The following is a 19,464-nucleotide window of genomic DNA, read 5'->3' on the forward strand; positions in this document are numbered from 1 at the left end:
CGACAATAATGATCATCACAAGCTAATTTACTTTTTGCTTTTTCGGGCTAGAGCTGATTATCTGGCAAAGAGAAAACAGCCTCCAGCAAGAAGCAAGTCGGCGGGGGTAGGAAGCCAGTTTTCCCCTCAGGGAAAGTAAAAAGCCTTTTTATGCCATGTCTCTTATTGCATATCCCACCTGGAGATGACGTTGGGGAATCACTGGAGAGTTGCCCCCACACAATAATGCACTTACGGACCAAGACCAGGAGGGACGTACCCTTGTCACTCCTAGACCTCGCTGGATAGGACCCCGTCTGGCAGATGTCCAGTACAGCTGCCATGCCCAAGGTGGGCATCGGCATGCTTTTGTGTCACTCCAGAAGCATATATGACAAAATTAACAAATAGTGATGAACTTTCTTGCACACACACATCCCCCCCCCATGACGCCCGCAAAAGACCAAACACAAGAATGGATAAATCAAAAAGAACATCTGGACTAGGCTAGCCATAGCTTAACGACTACTTTGGTAAGAGAGGCATCAACATCTGCAAGGATCCACTATCTAAGTGTGGTTATATGGCGTCAAACACTGTCATACCATGTAGGTCATGCCTACCTGCAAAAGGTGAGTATGGGGAACACTGAGCATTTCTGTGGAGGCCCTACAATTTTTCGACAAAAAAGAATAAAAGTAATTGATGACAAGTTTCTTGAAAAACCAAGATTCCTTCTTTGCCCGCACATCAGCATGACCAAGCAGGTACGCAATCGTACCAGCCTCCCTTGCATCCCTCAGAGCACAGAGCTCCATCACCGCAATATTGTCAAGAACATAAGGGTAAGATGAGCGAGGTGTAACACATCGACGCTCTGAGCTGGGGCTCTCAAGCATATCATCATCCTCCTCAAATGTCGTATCGCTCCTTTGGGTTGCACTGGTTGATAGCAATGGTGTCCTGAGGCTGTCCCTAGAAGCTGAAAGCTCACCAGCCCACGGTGAAACCTCTGCGTCAGCAACATCTGTCTCCATCCCAAAGCTTTCAAATTCTAAAGCGTACTCCTGAGCCTCTTTCCGGATGAACAACTCAAGGCTGTGTAGTAATAGCTCCTCAAAGATAGTATGATCCTCTTTGCGCACGTCTTTGTAACCATACCTCGCCACACATCGAAAAAGATGGTAGTTTCTAGGACAAACACGTCGAAAAAGAAACCTTTGAGACTGTGGTACTCGAGGAACATGGACATACTTTATGCACACAAACACTATGGTAGAATGTGTAGCAGGAAGGCTTTTAATGAAATAGCCGAAGATGGCAGGAACTCCTTGAGCAAGATCATTGTAGAGGAGGCCGACACCTTTAACTCTGATCGTTCCTAAATCAGCACCAAGTGCTAGCATGTAGTCCATTGAGATTCTCTGTTCGACTTCGCTCTGGTAGGTCACCCGAGTACCGTAGTGCCAGATATACATAACAATGAGAAGAACTAATGCTATCACAAGAGGCACCCAGCCACCTTTCTGTACTTTTAAAAGGACTGCTAGAAAGAACAGTAACTCCACACCTCCAATAATGATCGTGAAAGCAAGGACTAGAGGCAGCGCGGTTTGCCAAATCACTACCATGATTAAGGCTATAAAGCATGTTGTAATAAACATGTCGCCCAAAACAACAACACCTGACAATGAGCACTTCAATCAGCATAAAATCTCTTCCATTCCAAGTTGAGCATCCACATGGAAAAAAACTTTGCACATACCCAAGAAAACATTCATGCAAAGATGGGTAAGTAAAGCAGTGATTGTCTTTCAATCTGTCCTTACCATAAGCATGCCCCATTAAATGCGTGCTTCTAAATCCCGCTGTTATAGCCACACACATGATCATCAAAAACCAGTTGATGACAGGAATGTAAATTTGACCCTTGACCTGCTTTGAAGTGTGAATAATCTTAACTCTTGGAAAGCAGTCAAGTGCAACAGCTGCTTTTATCACCGAAAATGACACAAGAATCATAGAGCGGCTTGCTATGGTGACCGCAAACATTGCAAATACAAATACTGGCCAATAAAGAACCCCTGTAAAGAAGACAAATTGATAACACCTTAGCATCATTGATTTTTATTATCATCATTGATCTGTAAAGAAGACAAAATGATAACACCTTAGCACTAGGTTCTCTACAACAGACTCCTGCAGTCATTCCTCTCACATACTCCAACAAACATGCAAATTTGAAATGTTTCCAGTCCCACCTGCATACTAAACGATTGCATTCATCTTGCACAAAACAATTTCAGTGAATTTAGAAAAGAACCCTTCCATGTTCACATGTTTCTAGCGATATCTAAGATGGCATGGCTTTCCTGCATGCATTTCAATTCTCTGCATATTCTCCTACATTCTCTCTCTCTCAACCTGAGTGGCACATTATGAGTAAAAACTGCATTCAGCATCAACTTGTCTTTCCTTAAGGTACTTCTTGAAAAGCATGAATTTCACACCCTATCACAATATAAAGCTTGCCTGGAATGGAGTTGTAAAATACATCGCCTACAGCAAGAGGATTCTTCATCAAGTATGCAGCTTGTCCCATATATGACAGCAAGAGGCAGGGATAAACAACCCCAGCAAAGGCTATCTGTTAAATCATGAAAAACTGTTACAAATAATATAAACAGCCTCTCTAACATTCACCTCCAAACAAGAAGGCAAACAAGCTGCCCCTTAGTTATGCACTGAACCAAATCCTCTCTCTCGGATGCATCTTTAATGAAGCTGTGGCTCACAGCCAACAAGAATTTACTTAATGCCTAAACTCATGCAAATATAAACCGCATAATAGGTGTGGGACAGAAGGGATGGCGGCTTCAGACATCAGGAAGGAGTCACAGTGGATGGAGTCAAAGGTGGTTCAGGATTATTAGGCATCCCTGATGGACGATTTCGTGAGTGAGGAGGGCGTCTCCAAGATGGAGGTCATGGACAGCTGTGGACTGGGGACAGTTCAGGGGGATGGCAGCTTGGTAGGAAGGATCTTTGGCTCAGGGATCGTCTCTAGCTCATTTGGCTAGTCCATTTCAGGCAGTTCGGTTTGGCGCACCTGCCTGAGGCTAAAATCCCCTTTAGTAAGATGCTTCCTTGAGCTCTCAAAATAATCAAGCCTCAAGGTTCTAGCCTCTGCCCTTCCTTAACCCTCAAGTTCAATGCCCTACCGTTGGCCCTCTCTTCATCTCAGGGATCAATTGCTGAAACTTTCATGATAAAAGAAAAACAGGCAGACAGATGAGATGCTTTCTACACTGCATCCTCAGAAATAAGGCTTATTATGCAAAAATGCAGGACCCCTTGTAGCTTATGCCATTGTCACCTAAGATTAAATTTTACCTTCTTGTTATCATGACATTTTCAAGCTATGTTTTCTTCGCACTAAGGCCCTTTCTTTGCTCATAAACTAGCACAAAAGATAAAACTTCTTTCCCTAGCTCCATAAACGTTTTCTCTTTGCATTAAATAAAATTTCGAAAAAGAAACAAAACAAAGCAAAACTCCTTTTCTCTCTGATTGGGAATATAAAAACAGTACAAAAACATAATAATACTGTAGAAAATTTCAACTAACACCCCTCATTTACTGAGCTTGCAGAATTTACACATGTTGTTCAACATCTGCACAATGACAAACTTTGCCAACATTTCGCTGTATATACTACTCAAACAATTGCAACACTTGCTTTCAATCAAAGCACACAATATTGAGAACCACCCAAAGATAAATAAACCGGCTTTCCAGTATCCAAACTAGCAAATAAAATCAGTCAAGGAAAGATTATAAGAACTATGCAAAAACTAGTAAAAGAATCGGAGGAAATTCATGAAGCTGGTCCAATCCCTCTTAATGGCATTAATATCTCCCTCAAAGGCAAGAAGATGCACATTAGTGTATGAGACAAATTTAAGCTTACATAGCAAAAAAGTCAGGCTGAAGGGTGTGAATTTTAATTACCTGGAGAGACTTCAAACGATAATTTCCTAAATCTGCAAACATAGCTTCTCCTCCTGTAGAACAAGACTATCTGTTAAACCTCTATATCATCTTTTAGGAAAATAATCAAAGCAACATAACTTTGAAAATGACTTCGTAGACCATTGGGCAGTTTTATTAACTAATGGAAGGATCTTTTTCTTGCCAAAAAAAACTTTGAAAATGACAAATCATCACCTGTAATACACAATACAAGCCCTCCAAGAATGTACCATGCCTTCGTCTTGTTTTGTGCAAACAAGTAGTACATGTACATTGGGTTGAATGCTCGGAAAATGCTTGGATCATACTTGATGATGTTCCAAATTCCAATCAAAGCTATGGATACAAACCACAGACACAAAGCAGGTGCAAAAAATCGTCTGACCTTCCCAATGCCAAATCTTTGTAGACTGAAAAGGACAATAATAAGAGCTATCGCAATAACCACCACAATGTCTGCAGTACAGGAGATTACAAATAAGACTTAGCAAATCAAAACAAGTAATACACAAGGCTGCAGTGGAGACAGAATGCTAACCGTGTGAGAGAGAAGGTATTGCAACTCTGAGTCCACTTAATGCAGACATCACTGCCAGTAAAATTAAAAAAAAATAGTGTCACAGAAAAAACATTATCTGAGCTGACCATCTTCGTATATATTTGTTAACTCTTCAGAAAGGCCAAACATTGAAAACAGAACTCACGGATACCACACCCCTTCCCTAACCCCTCTGAACACCCTCCATCCCTTCACGTCGCCCACAACAACATTCCTGAAAGCAAGTTACCCCATCAAAATGTGTTTGATTATCAGGTAGGTGAAGTGGCCAAGCAAGTCTTGAACTGGACTAAGGTTAAGAGAGAGCACGGAAAAGTTGGCTTGGTCTTTCATACATGTGCAACAGTCCTCCTTGACCACTACGACTTTAAAATCCCCCACCCACTTCTCTCAGTAAGCCTTTTCCAAAGCTCTTTGATGGATGTCTAGAATTTCATAATCATACACTATCTATAAACATGGCAGACTGACACAAAAGGGTGAGCCTTTATCCTTTACCTAGTGCAGATGGTGAAGCAAGCCTAGGAGCCCTTGGTCTGTTTCAATGAATTCATGTGGTCCGACTGATTGCTGGCTGTCTTGCAGGTGCAGGTGCAGGTGGACCAAAAGTGCATCTCAAACATAGTTTTTTTCATACTCGTATGATTTGTCAAGCAGACGTTTGCAAACGTGGGAGAATGATTGGAGTATGATGGATTTGGGGGCGTCCAAATTTTCTTGGCTCCCATTGGTCTCGAGTCATCCAAAATTTCTACAATTGAGAGTCTTTGTTTTGGGCCTTCGAAAGTTTGAACTTAAAAGTCTAGGATTTTCTAATTTTGCAATGTGCACATGTGCTCTAGCTTTGTAACTTCTAGCTTCTAGCATGTAGCGTTTTTATGCTATGAAGTCTTATTGTTTGAAGATAATTGAAATTCATGTATCTTGTCGTATCCTCCCCCTATTTTCTTTATGATATATGGAATCCGACATATGGGTTACACGATTGTTTGAAGATAATTGAAATTCATGTATCTTGTCATATCCTCCCCCTATTTTCTTTATGAATCCGACATATGGGTTACACGATTGAATCATACATTTTTAATACTTTCATACCCGTATGTGTATGCAGTATCTTTGGCGTATGAAAACACTATGATCTCAAGATTCGATCCTAGTCGTCCTTCATTAGTCTACTGTGCACTCTATGAGAACCTACAATTTTGCAAATTATAAGCTTCATCTACATATTGGAGTTTTTTTTTCATCCTTCCTTGTCATGTAGCCTGTAATAACATACTGCACCATCCGTTGTAGTGGTACAGTTCTAAGGGACATCCAAACCAATCTCACCAACGGCGTAAAGAGCTTGTCTGTCTGTCACCCATCTAGCCCAATCAATGTGAGTCCTCTCACCTAACTGACGGCCTTCTACGTCTGTCACATATGCATTCCATACAAGCAGCTGTCTCGCTACCTCCTCGACAGAAGAAGGCAGGTGTCGGATCAAAGCAAGACGAAAGTCCTTCCAAATCCACCCTAAGCAACACATAAATGGTGACAAATGGGACATATCCAAGGGTGCATCTGTGAAGATGAATCTGATGGTCGGGTGCCAGACACCGACAACACCTAGAGATCCAAAATGAGGAGAGGCATGTGACAAAGCATGATATAGAAACTATTTCCAAGGCTCAACCCCTGGAAACAATCCACGTACTATGAGCTTCACAAGCAGTGCCTTGATCTGCATCACTGGATCAATAATCCCAATCCTCCTTCCTCTCTAGGCAAAATGATTGTCCCCCAATGGACTCATGGTCGAGTATCAATAGAGCCATCCATGCCACCCCACAAAAAGTTGTGTAACAAGGCGTCTTAAACGCACCATGATGCCCGAGTGAAGAGTCATGCAGGATGTGTTGAACCAAACTGTCGCAAGAAGAACTTGATTCACCACAAGGGCTCTTCCATCCAAAGATAAATGCAAGGATAACCAATGGCAAAGTTTCTTCCTAATGGATTGGAGCGCGGGCACAAACTGCTGCTCAACGGATACATCAATTTCGACATGGAAACCCAAATATCTGCAAGTCTGCCCTATAGGTAGCCAAGTGAAATTATCATTTGCACCCCAGTGACAATCTTTATCTACTCCTACTGGAAAGCCAAAAGGCTTGTGCCAGCTTATGAGAGCTCCACTAGCTATGCAGAAGGTAGCAAGAGCATATTGTAGACCATCCAAGGTGGGTGTGTCATATCTAACAAAGAGCATAGTGTCATCACTAATCCAACAAATAAGGCGAGTCAACCAATGGCATAGCAAGACCTCTCAATTGTGGGGTTATGTGGCACAAGACGAGAGACATGACCTCCACAAAATGACGAAAGAAGTAGGCAGCCAAGGGACATCCTTGGCGAACTGAACGAGACACAAGAAAACGGCATCCAATGTGGCCCCTGATTGTGACAGCGTTGGAAGCAGTGCAGTATAATGCAGATGCACCTCTGATCCACTGTCGAGGAAAATCCATCCTCTGAATAGTGCCCTCCGCCTTCTCAAAATCAAGAAGCATGAGAGCTATAGGCAAATCTATCTGACGAGCCCACTCGATTGCTTCATAAAAAGTGAAGATGTTATTTAAGATACAGTAGATACAGTGGTCCCACACAAAACCTATCTACAACGCATGGATAAGATCGGGTAATAAGGGTTTCAAGCACATACTGATCATGCGAGCGAAGATCTTATACACAGAAGACATGAGGGTGATCGGTCTCCAATGTCGGAGGGACGGGTCCATCTCCGCCTTTTGGTATAAGAGAATTAAGTCCTAACACATAAAGGCAGGCATCTCTCCTGTGTCAAATATGTGTTGCAAACCTGAAAGCGTAATGGGGCTGAGAGCATCCCAGAACCTCAAAAAGAGTTGTCTAGTCAACCTGTCATCTCTGGGACAAGAGGCACTATCCAGGCCAACCAACACATCATGCACTTCCGAAATAGAGAAAGGGGCTAGTAACATATGGCACATAGACTCAATAACCACGGGTTGTACATGAGACCAAACCTTTTCTCTAGCACACAGAATATCATCTGTAAGCTGATAAGCTGTAAACAAGCTCAAAATAATATGAAGCTATGCCAAGGACCTCGTCAGGATCTGTATGTAATCTATATGTACAATCGCGTAAGGCTCTAATGGAAGTCCCCTTGGGACGCTCGCGGAAGTGGGCAAAGAAATCCTTATTCATCCTATTCACTTTGAATATCCATGTGGAGCGGTGACCACATAAAAGTTGTCTAGTCTCTCTAGTAGAAAACCTGATTGTTGTCTAAAACTCCATGAAAACTGTAATGATTGTGGAGTGCGAGCCACAAATGAAATATGCCAGGAACTGCAAAAAAGAATCTGTCCCAAGCATCTCTCTCACACGGAGCTACATATGGTAAGGATGGGGGTTGAATGGCGCGCCAATCCTCAATGGTCTCTACATTGTTCAAATCATCGCCGACAACCCATGAATCCACAAAAGGCAACGCATATACAATCTGTTTCCAAAACTCAGCTCTCTCTTGGGCTGAAGTGGGGGCATAGATGCACATCACACCAACCAAGCTATCATCAATCTCTAGAGTAACCCACATCGCTCTTATACGTACAAAGTTAACATGGTAAAAAAAAAGGCACCAATGGGGTCCCACAGAAATGCATACACCACCACTAGAGCATGTATGTCCAATCACAGTTTCCCAAAAAGTAAGAGAATCCCAGGCAACAACTTGCCACGTCTGCGATAACTATCCATACATAACTTGTGCTCCTGCACAAGGATATCCGCAGCTCAATCTACATGAGAGCACAAATCTCTACAAAGAAAAATCTGCCTGGGACCAACGACGCAGACGGGATGTTTGGGGAGCGTTTGATTGTATGCTTAAACCTCCAAACGACGCAGGCTACGGTCTGGGGGGCGTTTGGTTGTAAAAGGCCTCTATATCTCCCGGATTGGACCTTTTTAGGTTATGCGGGAGGAGTTATGAGGGAGTCGTTGAATAGCTCATGGCCCGGACATGGATGGTTATTTGCGGGGGGAGTGTTCATCGGCGGCTTTATGTTTCTATGTCTTGTGACATGCATATGTGAGCATTTGTGTTGCATTGTGATGTGCCAACCACTGAATATTCTTTATTGGATGAGATACTTTTGGAAAACCAATGACCTAGGATATCAAGAGCTCCAATCTGGATTGAGACTCCTTATTGGATGAGATTCTTCTGGGAAGCCAACGACCCAGGAAAACTGATTGTCCCTCGGAATGACACTCGGAAATTTTTGAGCTAACTTGCATTGTTTTGCAAATATGCTGTAATTGCGGACGATTACTTTCTTTCAAGAACTGTTGACGTGTTGTCACGACACATCTAACCCTATGTGTCCGTGGACAAGCTACAGCACGACAAGGGTTCAGTTCAGTCAAGTCAGTCTAGAATTAGAAATGATCTGGCACTTTTGTGAGTCTGTTCGCAGACCGTGCATGTCCATACACTTAGATTAGATGCATATCCTCTGGTTGCACACAGCATGACCATCAGATTCCAGTCAGATCCCATCAGTAGCATTTTTACAGTGCATAGGCCTATTTTCCCTATTTTTGACATTTTTCACTTATTATTTTTAAGTGACTTTTGTTGGAAAGTAGGTAGGGCAAATTGAGTAAGTTTGTATATAAGCAAACCTAGGCTAGCACTAAATTGGCAAAAGAGGCAGCAGGAGCACTCGCTGAACAGGCAACTTCTCAGCAGAACCCAAGAGGCCTAGCGTTTTTGCATCACTGCAGTAAGCTAGCGTTTTTTAAACAAGAACAAGGATCAGCCAGCGTTTTTGCATCTGCATCAACCCGGGGACAGCAGAACATCAGATCAGCCTAGCGTTTTGCATCTGCAATACAACCGGCAGCAGCAAAGCAGAATTCAGCCCTAGCGTTTTTGGTTTGCATCACAACCTCAGCGTTTTTGCCGATCACCGCGACAGAACCCCAAGCAACATCAGCGTTTTCAGTTTTCAGCAGTCAGTACTCGCAGAAGAACCCCCGAACCTCGCAGATCTCACCTTCCCGCAGCAAATCCTCGCCGCACGGTCAGATTCCGCAAGGTTTACAGTTTCAGCCCGGAAAACGCAGATTTCAGCATCTACGTTTTCAGCGCGCCGTCATCGCATCGTCGCCATCAACATCGTCACCGACATAGAGTCAGAATTCAGCAGATAAAGATTTGCAGATTTCAGCCCGTCTCGTCGTCGTCCTCATTGTCGTCGACATCGTCGGCAAGTTTAAGCATTGTAGAGATTTGTGCAATCATAAGTATTAAGTAGACCGCTCTCGCCATAGAGAGTGGGGCCTTCGGAGGAGGGTTTTACAACATCTCTGGTGTCATATTCTCTTCTCTATCTCTCAGTCTCATGCACTTCCATGCACTGTGTCCATTCACTTTGTGTTGCTAATTGGACTATTTTCTTATTTTTAATGATTAATCTCTTTTTTATGATATTTTATTATGTGCACTAAGAACTGTTAAAAGATTGTAGCTACAGGAACTGCCATCAGGAACGGACAACTCTGATGTGTGATTTGATGGGTGACGGTAAACATCGCGAAGGAGTTTCCGTAAGTTTGGTGGAAAAGGCCGGGTTACGAGTGCCCCTGATGCGTCACATGATGGGTGACGGGTGCATCAGTAAGGGCATCCCGTAGGCTAAGGAGGAAATCCGAACTGATTAAGAAAATACGCGTAAGAACGCAAGCACAAGAATAAAGATGGGTTCAATGAAGCTTTTTACGAAAAGCAGGAACAGTCGCGGGAGGACAGATGTTTTCCCACGAGTCTGTGTCTACATTGCATCTGTGTTGTGTCCTGCACCCGAGGACGCTTGGAATGTGTCCGTGTAGCATTATTTTCATTAACTAAGTGAGTTTTTAAAGTTTGAACAGGTTCACACTTTATTTTATTGTGGCCGGTCACTTCTAAGTGACCAGGCCTTTATTAATAAAATAAAGCAAGTCTCTAGAAAAGCCAGTGCTAAAAAAGCTACGCAGGCTGAAATCTGCGATCTCTCTCTCTACTCTCTCTAAAAAAAGACTCCAGCACTAGCGATCTCTCTCTCTCCTCTCTCTAAGGTGCCAAGGCCCTGTTTTTTCCGCTCTATTCCCGTCGAGTGCCAGACCCTATAAAAGGGTAGCCAGCGTTTCAGTTTCAGAAGAAGCCGGGAGCAACAGGAAGGACTAGCGCTGGGATTCTGGAGTAGAGCCTGGCGACAGAATTTGCAAGTGTTCATGTGACGACTGAGTACGGAGGTCGATTCTCCGAGCAAGGAGCGACAGGTATAAGGTGTTGATACGCATTGAGAATTGTTGCTTTGTGTGGTTTGTTTTGCACGAATCTCCCGTCTCACGATAAGGCCCTTCACGGGAAGTACGGCTTCACGTCTAAGTCCCTTACGGGAAAGTACGGCTTCGCGCCTAAGTCCCTTACGGGAAGGAACGGCCTTGTGCCCAAGCCCTTTACGGGAAAGCACGACCTTCGGGTCTAAGATAACAGAACGGAGGGGTTTCCTCGGGTTCTAGTGCTTGTATAAGAATTCTCCCTAAATAAAAGAATACTCTGAACAGGGGGGGGGGGGACCAGCCCATCTTCTGGTTCCCAATACTGTGTCGATCTTCTCCCTTCTCTCATGTTTTCAAAGAATTATAATTTTCAAATTTTCCAAGTGCTCGTGTACGCTCCCGTTTTGTGACAGTGGTATCAGAGCTCGAACTCCTCTCTTTCTCTACAAAGAAGGACGATTCCGGGAAGAACGGGAAGAACCATGTCAAGCCAAGGGAGAAGCGTTGAAGAGGAGCTTCAACAAGTGCAAGCTCAGCTTGCGGAGTTGCAACAAATCTTACTGTTGCCAGACGTCCAAAAGCTTTTGGGCGGAATGAAGAAAACGAATGGAGCTGATGCAGCCAAGCATCCAGACAACACTGTTGGCGTGAGACCACAGGAGGCAAGAGAAGAAGAACGTGCCGAGGTGCACAAAGGATCTTCGGATCGGAATGAACGGCCTACTTCAAGGAAAGGCCAGGAAAAAGCACTCTCTTTGCTAGACGAGAGCAAGGACATCTCTATCTCATCGCCATCTTACTCTCCTGATTATACTTCTACTTCTCGATCATCTCGTCAGAAGAAGGAAGCAGCTACTACTGCCACTACCCTACATCAACCTAAAGATAAGCCTTGATTCAAGAAGCATGGTCGCAAGTCTCAACATCGCATGAGAGTCTTCAAATCGGGTGACACGGACATCAAGTTCGAAACCTACAACGGACGGAGAGACATCTCCAAAGCACTGTCCTTCATCAGACAGTTTGAAGTCGCCTTTACCAATGGGCACTTCGGAGAAAGATCCAAATTACGCCATGTGGGGATGCACCTCTCGGTTCATTTGAAGGTCACTCCCTTCATGAAGATTGCCGACAAGAAAAAGAAAAGAAAGTTCGAAGCGGGTCTCCAACCGCAGCTTCGAAAGAGTATGAAGGTGTATCCGCATGATACTCTTCAGAGGATGGAGTCCGCAATCATTGCTGAGGATTTGCACTCAACTAGGACGCCCAGAAAGATGGAGCATAGCACTTACCGTGCAAGACAAAGAGGGGTCTACGATGACCATGGGGGCCAAGGAAGAAAACGTCCTCCCTCTAGAGACGATGATCATTCTAAGAAGCCAGAGGGCACTGGCAAGCGAACTAAGTATCTTTCTCCTACTCAACTTCAAACTTTCAGAGAGGAAGGAAGATGCTTCTGCTGTGGTGAGAAAGGACATATGAAACCGGATTGCCCGCTAAAGCAGCAACGACTAGAACAAGCCTCTACGAGGCAAGAAAAAGCAAGGAAGGAACCCGCACCGCCAAGCTCGAACTCAATTCCAGATGTTCAAGGAAACACAGAAACGGAGAAAGGGAAGCGTCAACTTCTGAAGGGCTAGGGTCTTTGAACGACCAGCGAGTACCGATTCTTTATGATCCAGGATCCACGGATAACTTCATCTCCTTGGATACTGCGGAACGATTGTGCCTCACACCGGCTCAGCTTGGTACACCGGTTACATCCGGATCGGCATTCGAGGGGTTGACAACCAATGCAACTCCCGTGCAAGGACAGCTCAATCTTCGGATTGGCGAGTACAAGGACCGCGAATTCTTTTTGATGGCACCCATCGAGGGATGTGATATCATCTTGGGTATGCCATGGCACTTTCACATGACACCTATTCCCGATTATGTGGAAAAGACCCTCACTTTTGATCATGGGGATAAGAAAATAAAGATTCAAGCTGATGCAGGAGATTGGCAGTTCACAATTGTAAGCCATATCTCCATTAAGAAAGAAATGAAGAAGTGTGTTTCTGCTTACTTGATTTTTGCAAAGGATAAAACTAGTAGGGACTCTCTCTGTAGTCTAGAAATTAAGCGTCTTCAATTTATTGAAAAGTACAAAGATTGTTTCACGGAAACACTTCCTGATGAACTCCCTCCGGTACGCCCGGAAGATCACCGCATAGATCTCATACTGGGTAGCTCGCCTCCCAATCAACCCCCTTATCGGGTAAGTCTTGCTCAGCAAGAGGAAATTTTGAAGCAAGTCAACGAGCTTCTAGAGAAAGGGTTAGTACGGCCCAGTGCTTCATCCTACTGCTCTCCAGTTCTACTGGTGTAGAAGAAAGATGGCACGTTTCGAATGTGCATAGACTATAGGCCTTTAAACAAGATCACGATCAAGAATCGCTTTCCGATCCCTCGGATTGATGATATACTTGATAAGTTGCAGGGTGCAAGTGTCTTTAGTCGCATAGACTTAAAGAGTGGGTATCATCAGATACGGATCGCCCCTGAGGATGTCCATAAGACTGCTTTCCGCACAACCTTTGGACTATATGAATTCTTGGTAATGCCTTTCGGCTTGACCAATGCTCCTGCGACGTTCAATTGCATGATGGACCGCATTTTCAGCCCGTATCGAGCTTTTACGAGAGTATTCTTTGACGACATACTCATCTTCTCTAAGTCAGAAGAGGAACATCGGAAGCACTTGGACTTAGTGTTTCAAGAATTGCAAAAGAATGAGTTGCATGTGAATGCAAAGAAGAGCGAGTTCTTTCTCTCTGAGATGCACTCTCTCGGCCATATAGTCTCCCACAATAAAGTGAGTATGGATCCTGCCAAGATCCGAGTGGTAGAAGATTGGCCTATTCCCACTACGGTACATGATGTACGTAGCTTTCTTGGATTATGTTCATATTATCGAAGGTTTGTCCGAGGATTTGCTCATGTAGCAGGACCACTTCATGACTTGACAAAGAAGAAGATTGCTTTCAGATGGGGATTGAGACAACAAGGAGCTTTTGATCGGCTCAAGTACTTGCTAAGCCATGGACCTATTTTGATAGTGCCTGACTTAAGGAAACCATTTGAGCCTTGAGATTCACTGCAATGCTTCAGGTGATTGCATCGGAGCAGTGTTAAACCAAGAAGGCCATGCAGTGGCTTATGAAAGCAGACGGCTTAAGGATGCAGAGTTGCATGCATCAATCTACGAAAAGGAACTCTCGGCTGTGATTCACGCCTTATCCAACTGGAAGCACTATCTTCCAGGAGCGGATTTTGTGATCAAGACTGATCACCAGAGTTTGCGGTATTTTCTTACGCAAAGGAAACTATCTGAGAAGCAGATGAGATGGGCCAACTTTTTGTCTATGTTTCACTTCCAGATCCTTCACACGGCTGGGAGTAAGAATGTAGTCGCAGACGCATTGTCTAGGCGGCCAAGGGTGAACGCTATCACTTCGGTGTATCACCAAGAATTAGAAGCACTACCGGACTTGTATCCGAATGATCCAAACTTCTCCACCATTTGGGGAAAGCTACATCGTGGAGAGAATGAGTTTCCCTATTCCATTCGGGACGGTTATCTCTACCACCATCAGGCCATATGTGTGGCGGAACCATTAAGAAAGAAGATCATGGATGAAGCACACGCTTCGCCCTATGCAGGTCATCGGGGTATTCTCCCTACGACCTTAGCAATAGAAAGATATTTCTTTTGGCCTAGCCTTAAAGCAGACATTCATAAGTATGTCAGGGAATGCTTGGTTTGCCAAAAAGTGCAGTATGACCGGCATAAGACGCCTGGGTTGCTACAACCTTTGCCTGTGCCTAATGAACCTTGGGAAAGTATTGCCATGGACTTCATCATGGACCTCCCTAGAACTCAGATTGGAAATGACGCGATCTGGACCATTGTGGACAGGTTTAGCAAGCAAGCACACTTTATACCAGTCAAGAAAACGATCAAAGCAGATCATATGGCTAGGGTCTTTCTAGCACAGATCTTTAAGCATCATGGAATGCCTAAGTCAATTGTGAGTGACCGAGATCCTCGCATGACAGGAAATTTTTGGCGTGCCTTGATGGATAATCTTGGTACAAAGCTGAATTTTTCATTTGCCTACCATCCTCAAACGGACGGGCAAAGTGAGATAGCCAATTCCACAGTATTGGATATGTTAAAAGCTTATGTGTCAGACCGGCAATCTGACTGGGAGAAATATTTGCCTCCTGTCGAGTATGCGTATAACAATACCATACACTCATCGACGGGGAAAGCACCTTTTGAGATTCTCTATGGTAAGCCTTTGCTTCCACCGATCCTTTTAACTAAGGATAAGATCTTTGCAGCAGATGAATTTGTCATGGATTTGGACACAGCCTACGGGCAAGTTAGGAGAGCTATTCTACGCTCTCAGGAAAAGCATAAGAAAGCTGCAGACAAGCACAGAAGGAATCTAGACTTAACAGTCGGACAGTTAGTCTTACTCAAGTTTGAGAAGGCAAGACTTAAGAAACAAGCGTCTCATAAGGGGAAGGTGGTAAAACTTTCTACCCGTTACTATGGGCCGTTTAAGATCACTGAGCGAGTGAATGATGTCACTTTCTGATTAGAGCTACCGCCTAATTGGAAGATCCATAATGCTTTCCATGTTAGTTTACTCCGGCCGTATGTGGGACCGCCTCCAAGCCAGCCTAGTGCTGAGGAACCTCCTGAGGTTGAGGAAACAGAAGAAATACTCCAACCGGAGCAGATAGTAAGTCACCAGGAGCGGTCTCTCAAATCCGGAAAGATAACACGGAAGTATTTCGTTAAGTTTAAGAACTATTCGAATCTAGATGCTCAGTGGATGACGTAGGAGGAATTAGCAGCTTATCCCGAGATACTGGAGGTATATGTCCATGCACTACCGTTGAGGTCAACTGTTTAGAAGCCAGAGGGATGTTGCTAATTAGACTATTTTCTTATTTTTAATGATTAATCTCTTTTTTATGATATTTTATTATGTGCACTAAGAACTGTTAAAAGATTGTAGCTACAGGAACTGCCATCAGGAACGGACAACTCTGATGTGTCATTTGATGGGTGACGGTAAACATCGCGAAGGAGTTTCCGTAAGTTTGGTGGAAAAGGCCGGGTTACGAGTGCCCCTGATGCGTCACATGATGGGTGACGAGTGCATCAGTAAGGGGGCATCCCGTAGGCTAAGGAGGAAATCCGAACTGATTAAGAAAATACGAGTAAGAACGCAAGCACAAGAATAAAGATGGGTTCAATGTAGCTTTTTACGAAAAGCAGGAACGGTCGCAGGAGGACAGATGTTTTCCCACGAGGAGTCTGTGTCTGCATTGCATCTGTGTTGAGTCCTGTACCCGGGGACGCCTGGAATGTGTCCGTGTAGCATTATTTTCATTAACTAAGTGAGTTTTTAAAGTTTGAACAGGTTCACACTTTATTTTATTGTGGCCGGTCACTTCTAAGTGACAAGGCCTTTATTAATAAAATAAAGCAAGTCTCTAGAAAAGCCAGCGCTAAAAAAGCTACACAGGCTGAAATCTGCGATCTCTCTCCTCTCTCTAAAAAAACGCCAGCACTAGCGATCTCTCTCTCTCCTCTCTCTAAGGCGCCAGGGCCCTGTTTTTTCGGCTCTATTCCCGCCGGGTGCCAGACCCTATAAAAGGGTAGCCAACGTTTCAGTTTCAAAAGAAGCCGGGAGCAGCAGGAAGTACTAGCGCTGGGATTCTGGAGTAGAGCCTGGCGACAGAATTTGCAAGTGTTCATGTGACGACTGAGTACGGAGGTCGATTCTCCGAGCAAGGAGCGACAGGTATAAGGTGTTGATACGCATTGAGAATTGTTGCTTTGTGTGGTTTGTTTTGCACGAATCTCCCGTCTCACGATAAGGCCCTTCACGGGAAGTACGGCTTCACGTCTAAGTCCCTTACGGGAAAGTACGGCTTCGCGCCTAAGTCCCTTACGGGAAGGAACGGCCTTGTGCCCAAGCCCTTTACGGGAAAGCACGACCTTCGGGTCTAAGATAACAGAACGGAGGGGTTTCCTCGGGTTCTAGTGCTTGTATAAGAATTCTCCCTAAATAAAAGAATACTCTTAACGGGGAGGGACCAACCCATCTTCTGGTCCCCAATACTGTGTCGATCTTCTCCCTTCTCTCATGTTTTCAAAGAATTATGATTTTCAGATTTTCTAAGTGCTCGTGTACGCTCCCGTTTTGTGACACTTTGTTTGTGTCCATTGCACTCTCTCACTAAAGCAACGGAAGGCTCTCCCTTTCGTAAGTAAAGGAACCTTGAGCACAGTTCTGAGCACTCATCTTGAGCAAAGTTCAAACATTCATTCCGCTGCACCTTACACGTGTCAAGTCACTGAACAACGGAGCCAACCTCCAGATCCCGGCCGAGGGGCTTAAACCCTAAGTGAAGAAGCAGAAGCTGTAGAGGAAGTTTTATCCACTTGCAAAGTCTTTCCGAGTGTCCTATTTTTAAAGAAGAGTTCCCACCAATTTATGGGATCTCGTCCGATGGGGCTCAGGGGACCTAAAGGCATTAAATAAAGCAGAATCGCACACACTCACAATCTCTTGCATGGCGAGCTGATGACGTGGTAGTTGTACGTACAGATTTCTCCAATTCATGTTGGCTGTGCTGATGTGGCAACAAGTACGAAATTCCGTGTTTTACGTTAGCTGTACTGATGTGACACCTGTACGGAATTCCGCAAAACGCTTTGGCAGCTTTTGGGCGCTAGTGCTTTTAGGGCCATATGATTTTGAGTTTGAAGCTTTTGGCTCCGTCTCTGGCACTCTTGTGGGTGAAGGTGTAGAGCGTGAGTACCGGCATTGTACTGAGTTCAAGTAATACAAAGAAATGTCGAAAGGGGCGCCAAGGTTTGGGGCCAGTGCTCTCTTGGGATGGAATTCTGCCACTCCACGTCTCGTGTGTCGTGCACTCTCTTTCGCGTGCAGTTCAATGTTATTTGAAGTGCTAAAAGTGTCGAGTCTGTTCTTTTCCGTTGGCACGTGGTGCCCGTCTCTCATGACACAAACTGCAAATCGGGTGGTAGTAGACCAATCCTAGCGTTTTGGGAGGCAGCTTGCCAACGTTTTTTGCTATAAATCAGCCAGCTTTTCAGTTTTCAGCCCATTCCCTCGTGGGAGACGTGCAAGATCTGCAAGCGCCAACCATTCCGTTGTGGTCCGGTACCTCGGCAGCCCGTCGAGCTTCTCCTCGGCCATTCCTTCGCCGCATTGAGTGCTCCTATTGCTGTCCATAATTGGCATCATCGAGATCTGCGCTGTCAGCCCTGCTTTACGCGATCGATCTGCTGCATTTTGTGTGCCAGATCTGCGTTTTTGCAGCCAGCTTTCAGCCTTCCATTCCTCTCACATCGGTAGCATAATTCAGACCCAGATCTACCCCTTGGTGGCCTTCGGCAATCCCACATCGAGAAGGATCCAAAGGTGCATCAAATTAGCCTCGAAGGTGCCTCAACTCGAGGAGTTACGGCGACGACATTCCCCATTCAAGGCAGTAGAGTCTGCACTTGAGCTATTGCATGTGTGTACATTCAATTTACTCAATTCAAAGTAAATACCACATCGGCAACGATGTGGGGGCCCCCTGCAAGGGTTGGTTGGGATCCCATCGGGTGTCATTCTCCTCTCTCTCTCTCTCTCCCCCCCTCTGCACATCTCCACCTCTCTCTCATTCTCTCTCTTCAGGGAAAGTAAAAGGAACCATCAAAGAAGCTAAGCAATCAATAACGCAAGGAAAGAAGTAAAAGATTTGTGGAAGTGTAAAACCTAGTCTTCACCATTTCAATACTGTTGCACGTGACATTGATATCAAAGCTTTGTGATTTTGCACTCATCCGCTAATCTTTGGAAAAAAAAAATTCCTCAGTGTTTGAGTGTATTGTAGCATTTCGCCCAAGGATGCTTCTATCACTTAGGGAATTGCAAGATCTGCCTTTGCGCGTGGGACGGTGCGCCTTGAGCGTAAGAAAATGCAAACACTATATACCAGGGGTTACAATTGTGGTGTGTCCGAGAGAGGGTAGTTGACTTGGTGTGCGTGCTCGACCACCTCGACATAAATAAATCCTAGCATGGATATTTGCAGTCATAACTTCTTCAACATGACATTGCATCATTGAAGACATGCATTGGAAACATGAAGATGTTGATTGCGAGTATCAAGATATGTTAGCGACATATGATGACTAAGGGAGGTGCCATCTAGATGAGCCTATTAGCTTTGAAATCTTGGCATTGTTTGCATAACCATCTCTCCGATCTGCTTGGAGAATTCCATCGTTCCAGAAGAGGCATTGCATCGTCATCAATCTGTACACATCTTTGGCAGCACATTGGGTCTACATTATCTGCATCTTTTTAGCAATTGGTGATCATCAATCCGGAGCCAAAGGGTTCCAATCCAAGGCAACCATTGCAGCAGTTCGGAGGCATTGT

The 19,464-nt window shown here is 44.5% G+C and overlaps 1 protein-coding gene across 1 annotated transcript in view; it reads right to left on the bottom strand.

Annotated features, from left to right (window-relative positions):
- Positions 1-439: 439 nt before the first annotated feature.
- LOC147452335 (putative potassium transporter 12) overlaps positions 440-19,464 on the bottom strand; it is a 38,647-nt gene continuing 19,622 nt past the window's right edge. Inside the window, exons 4-9 of the mRNA XM_086518063.1 lie at positions 4,550-4,600; positions 4,207-4,467; positions 3,991-4,043; positions 2,512-2,626; positions 1,809-2,063; positions 440-1,663 (exon numbers count right to left, since the gene is read on the bottom strand). Coding sequence (XP_086374189.1) covers positions 579-1,663; positions 1,809-2,063; positions 2,512-2,626; positions 3,991-4,043; positions 4,207-4,467; positions 4,550-4,600 — 1,820 coding nt within the window. The 3' untranslated portion in view covers positions 440-578. The remainder of the gene's footprint in view (positions 1,664-1,808; positions 2,064-2,511; positions 2,627-3,990; positions 4,044-4,206; positions 4,468-4,549; positions 4,601-19,464) is intronic.

This window comes from Adiantum capillus-veneris, chromosome 8 (genome assembly GCF_014529385.1).
Source record: "Adiantum capillus-veneris isolate H3 chromosome 8, ASM1452938v2, whole genome shotgun sequence".
In the NCBI taxonomy this organism is placed as follows: Eukaryota; Viridiplantae; Streptophyta; class Polypodiopsida; order Polypodiales; family Pteridaceae; genus Adiantum; species Adiantum capillus-veneris.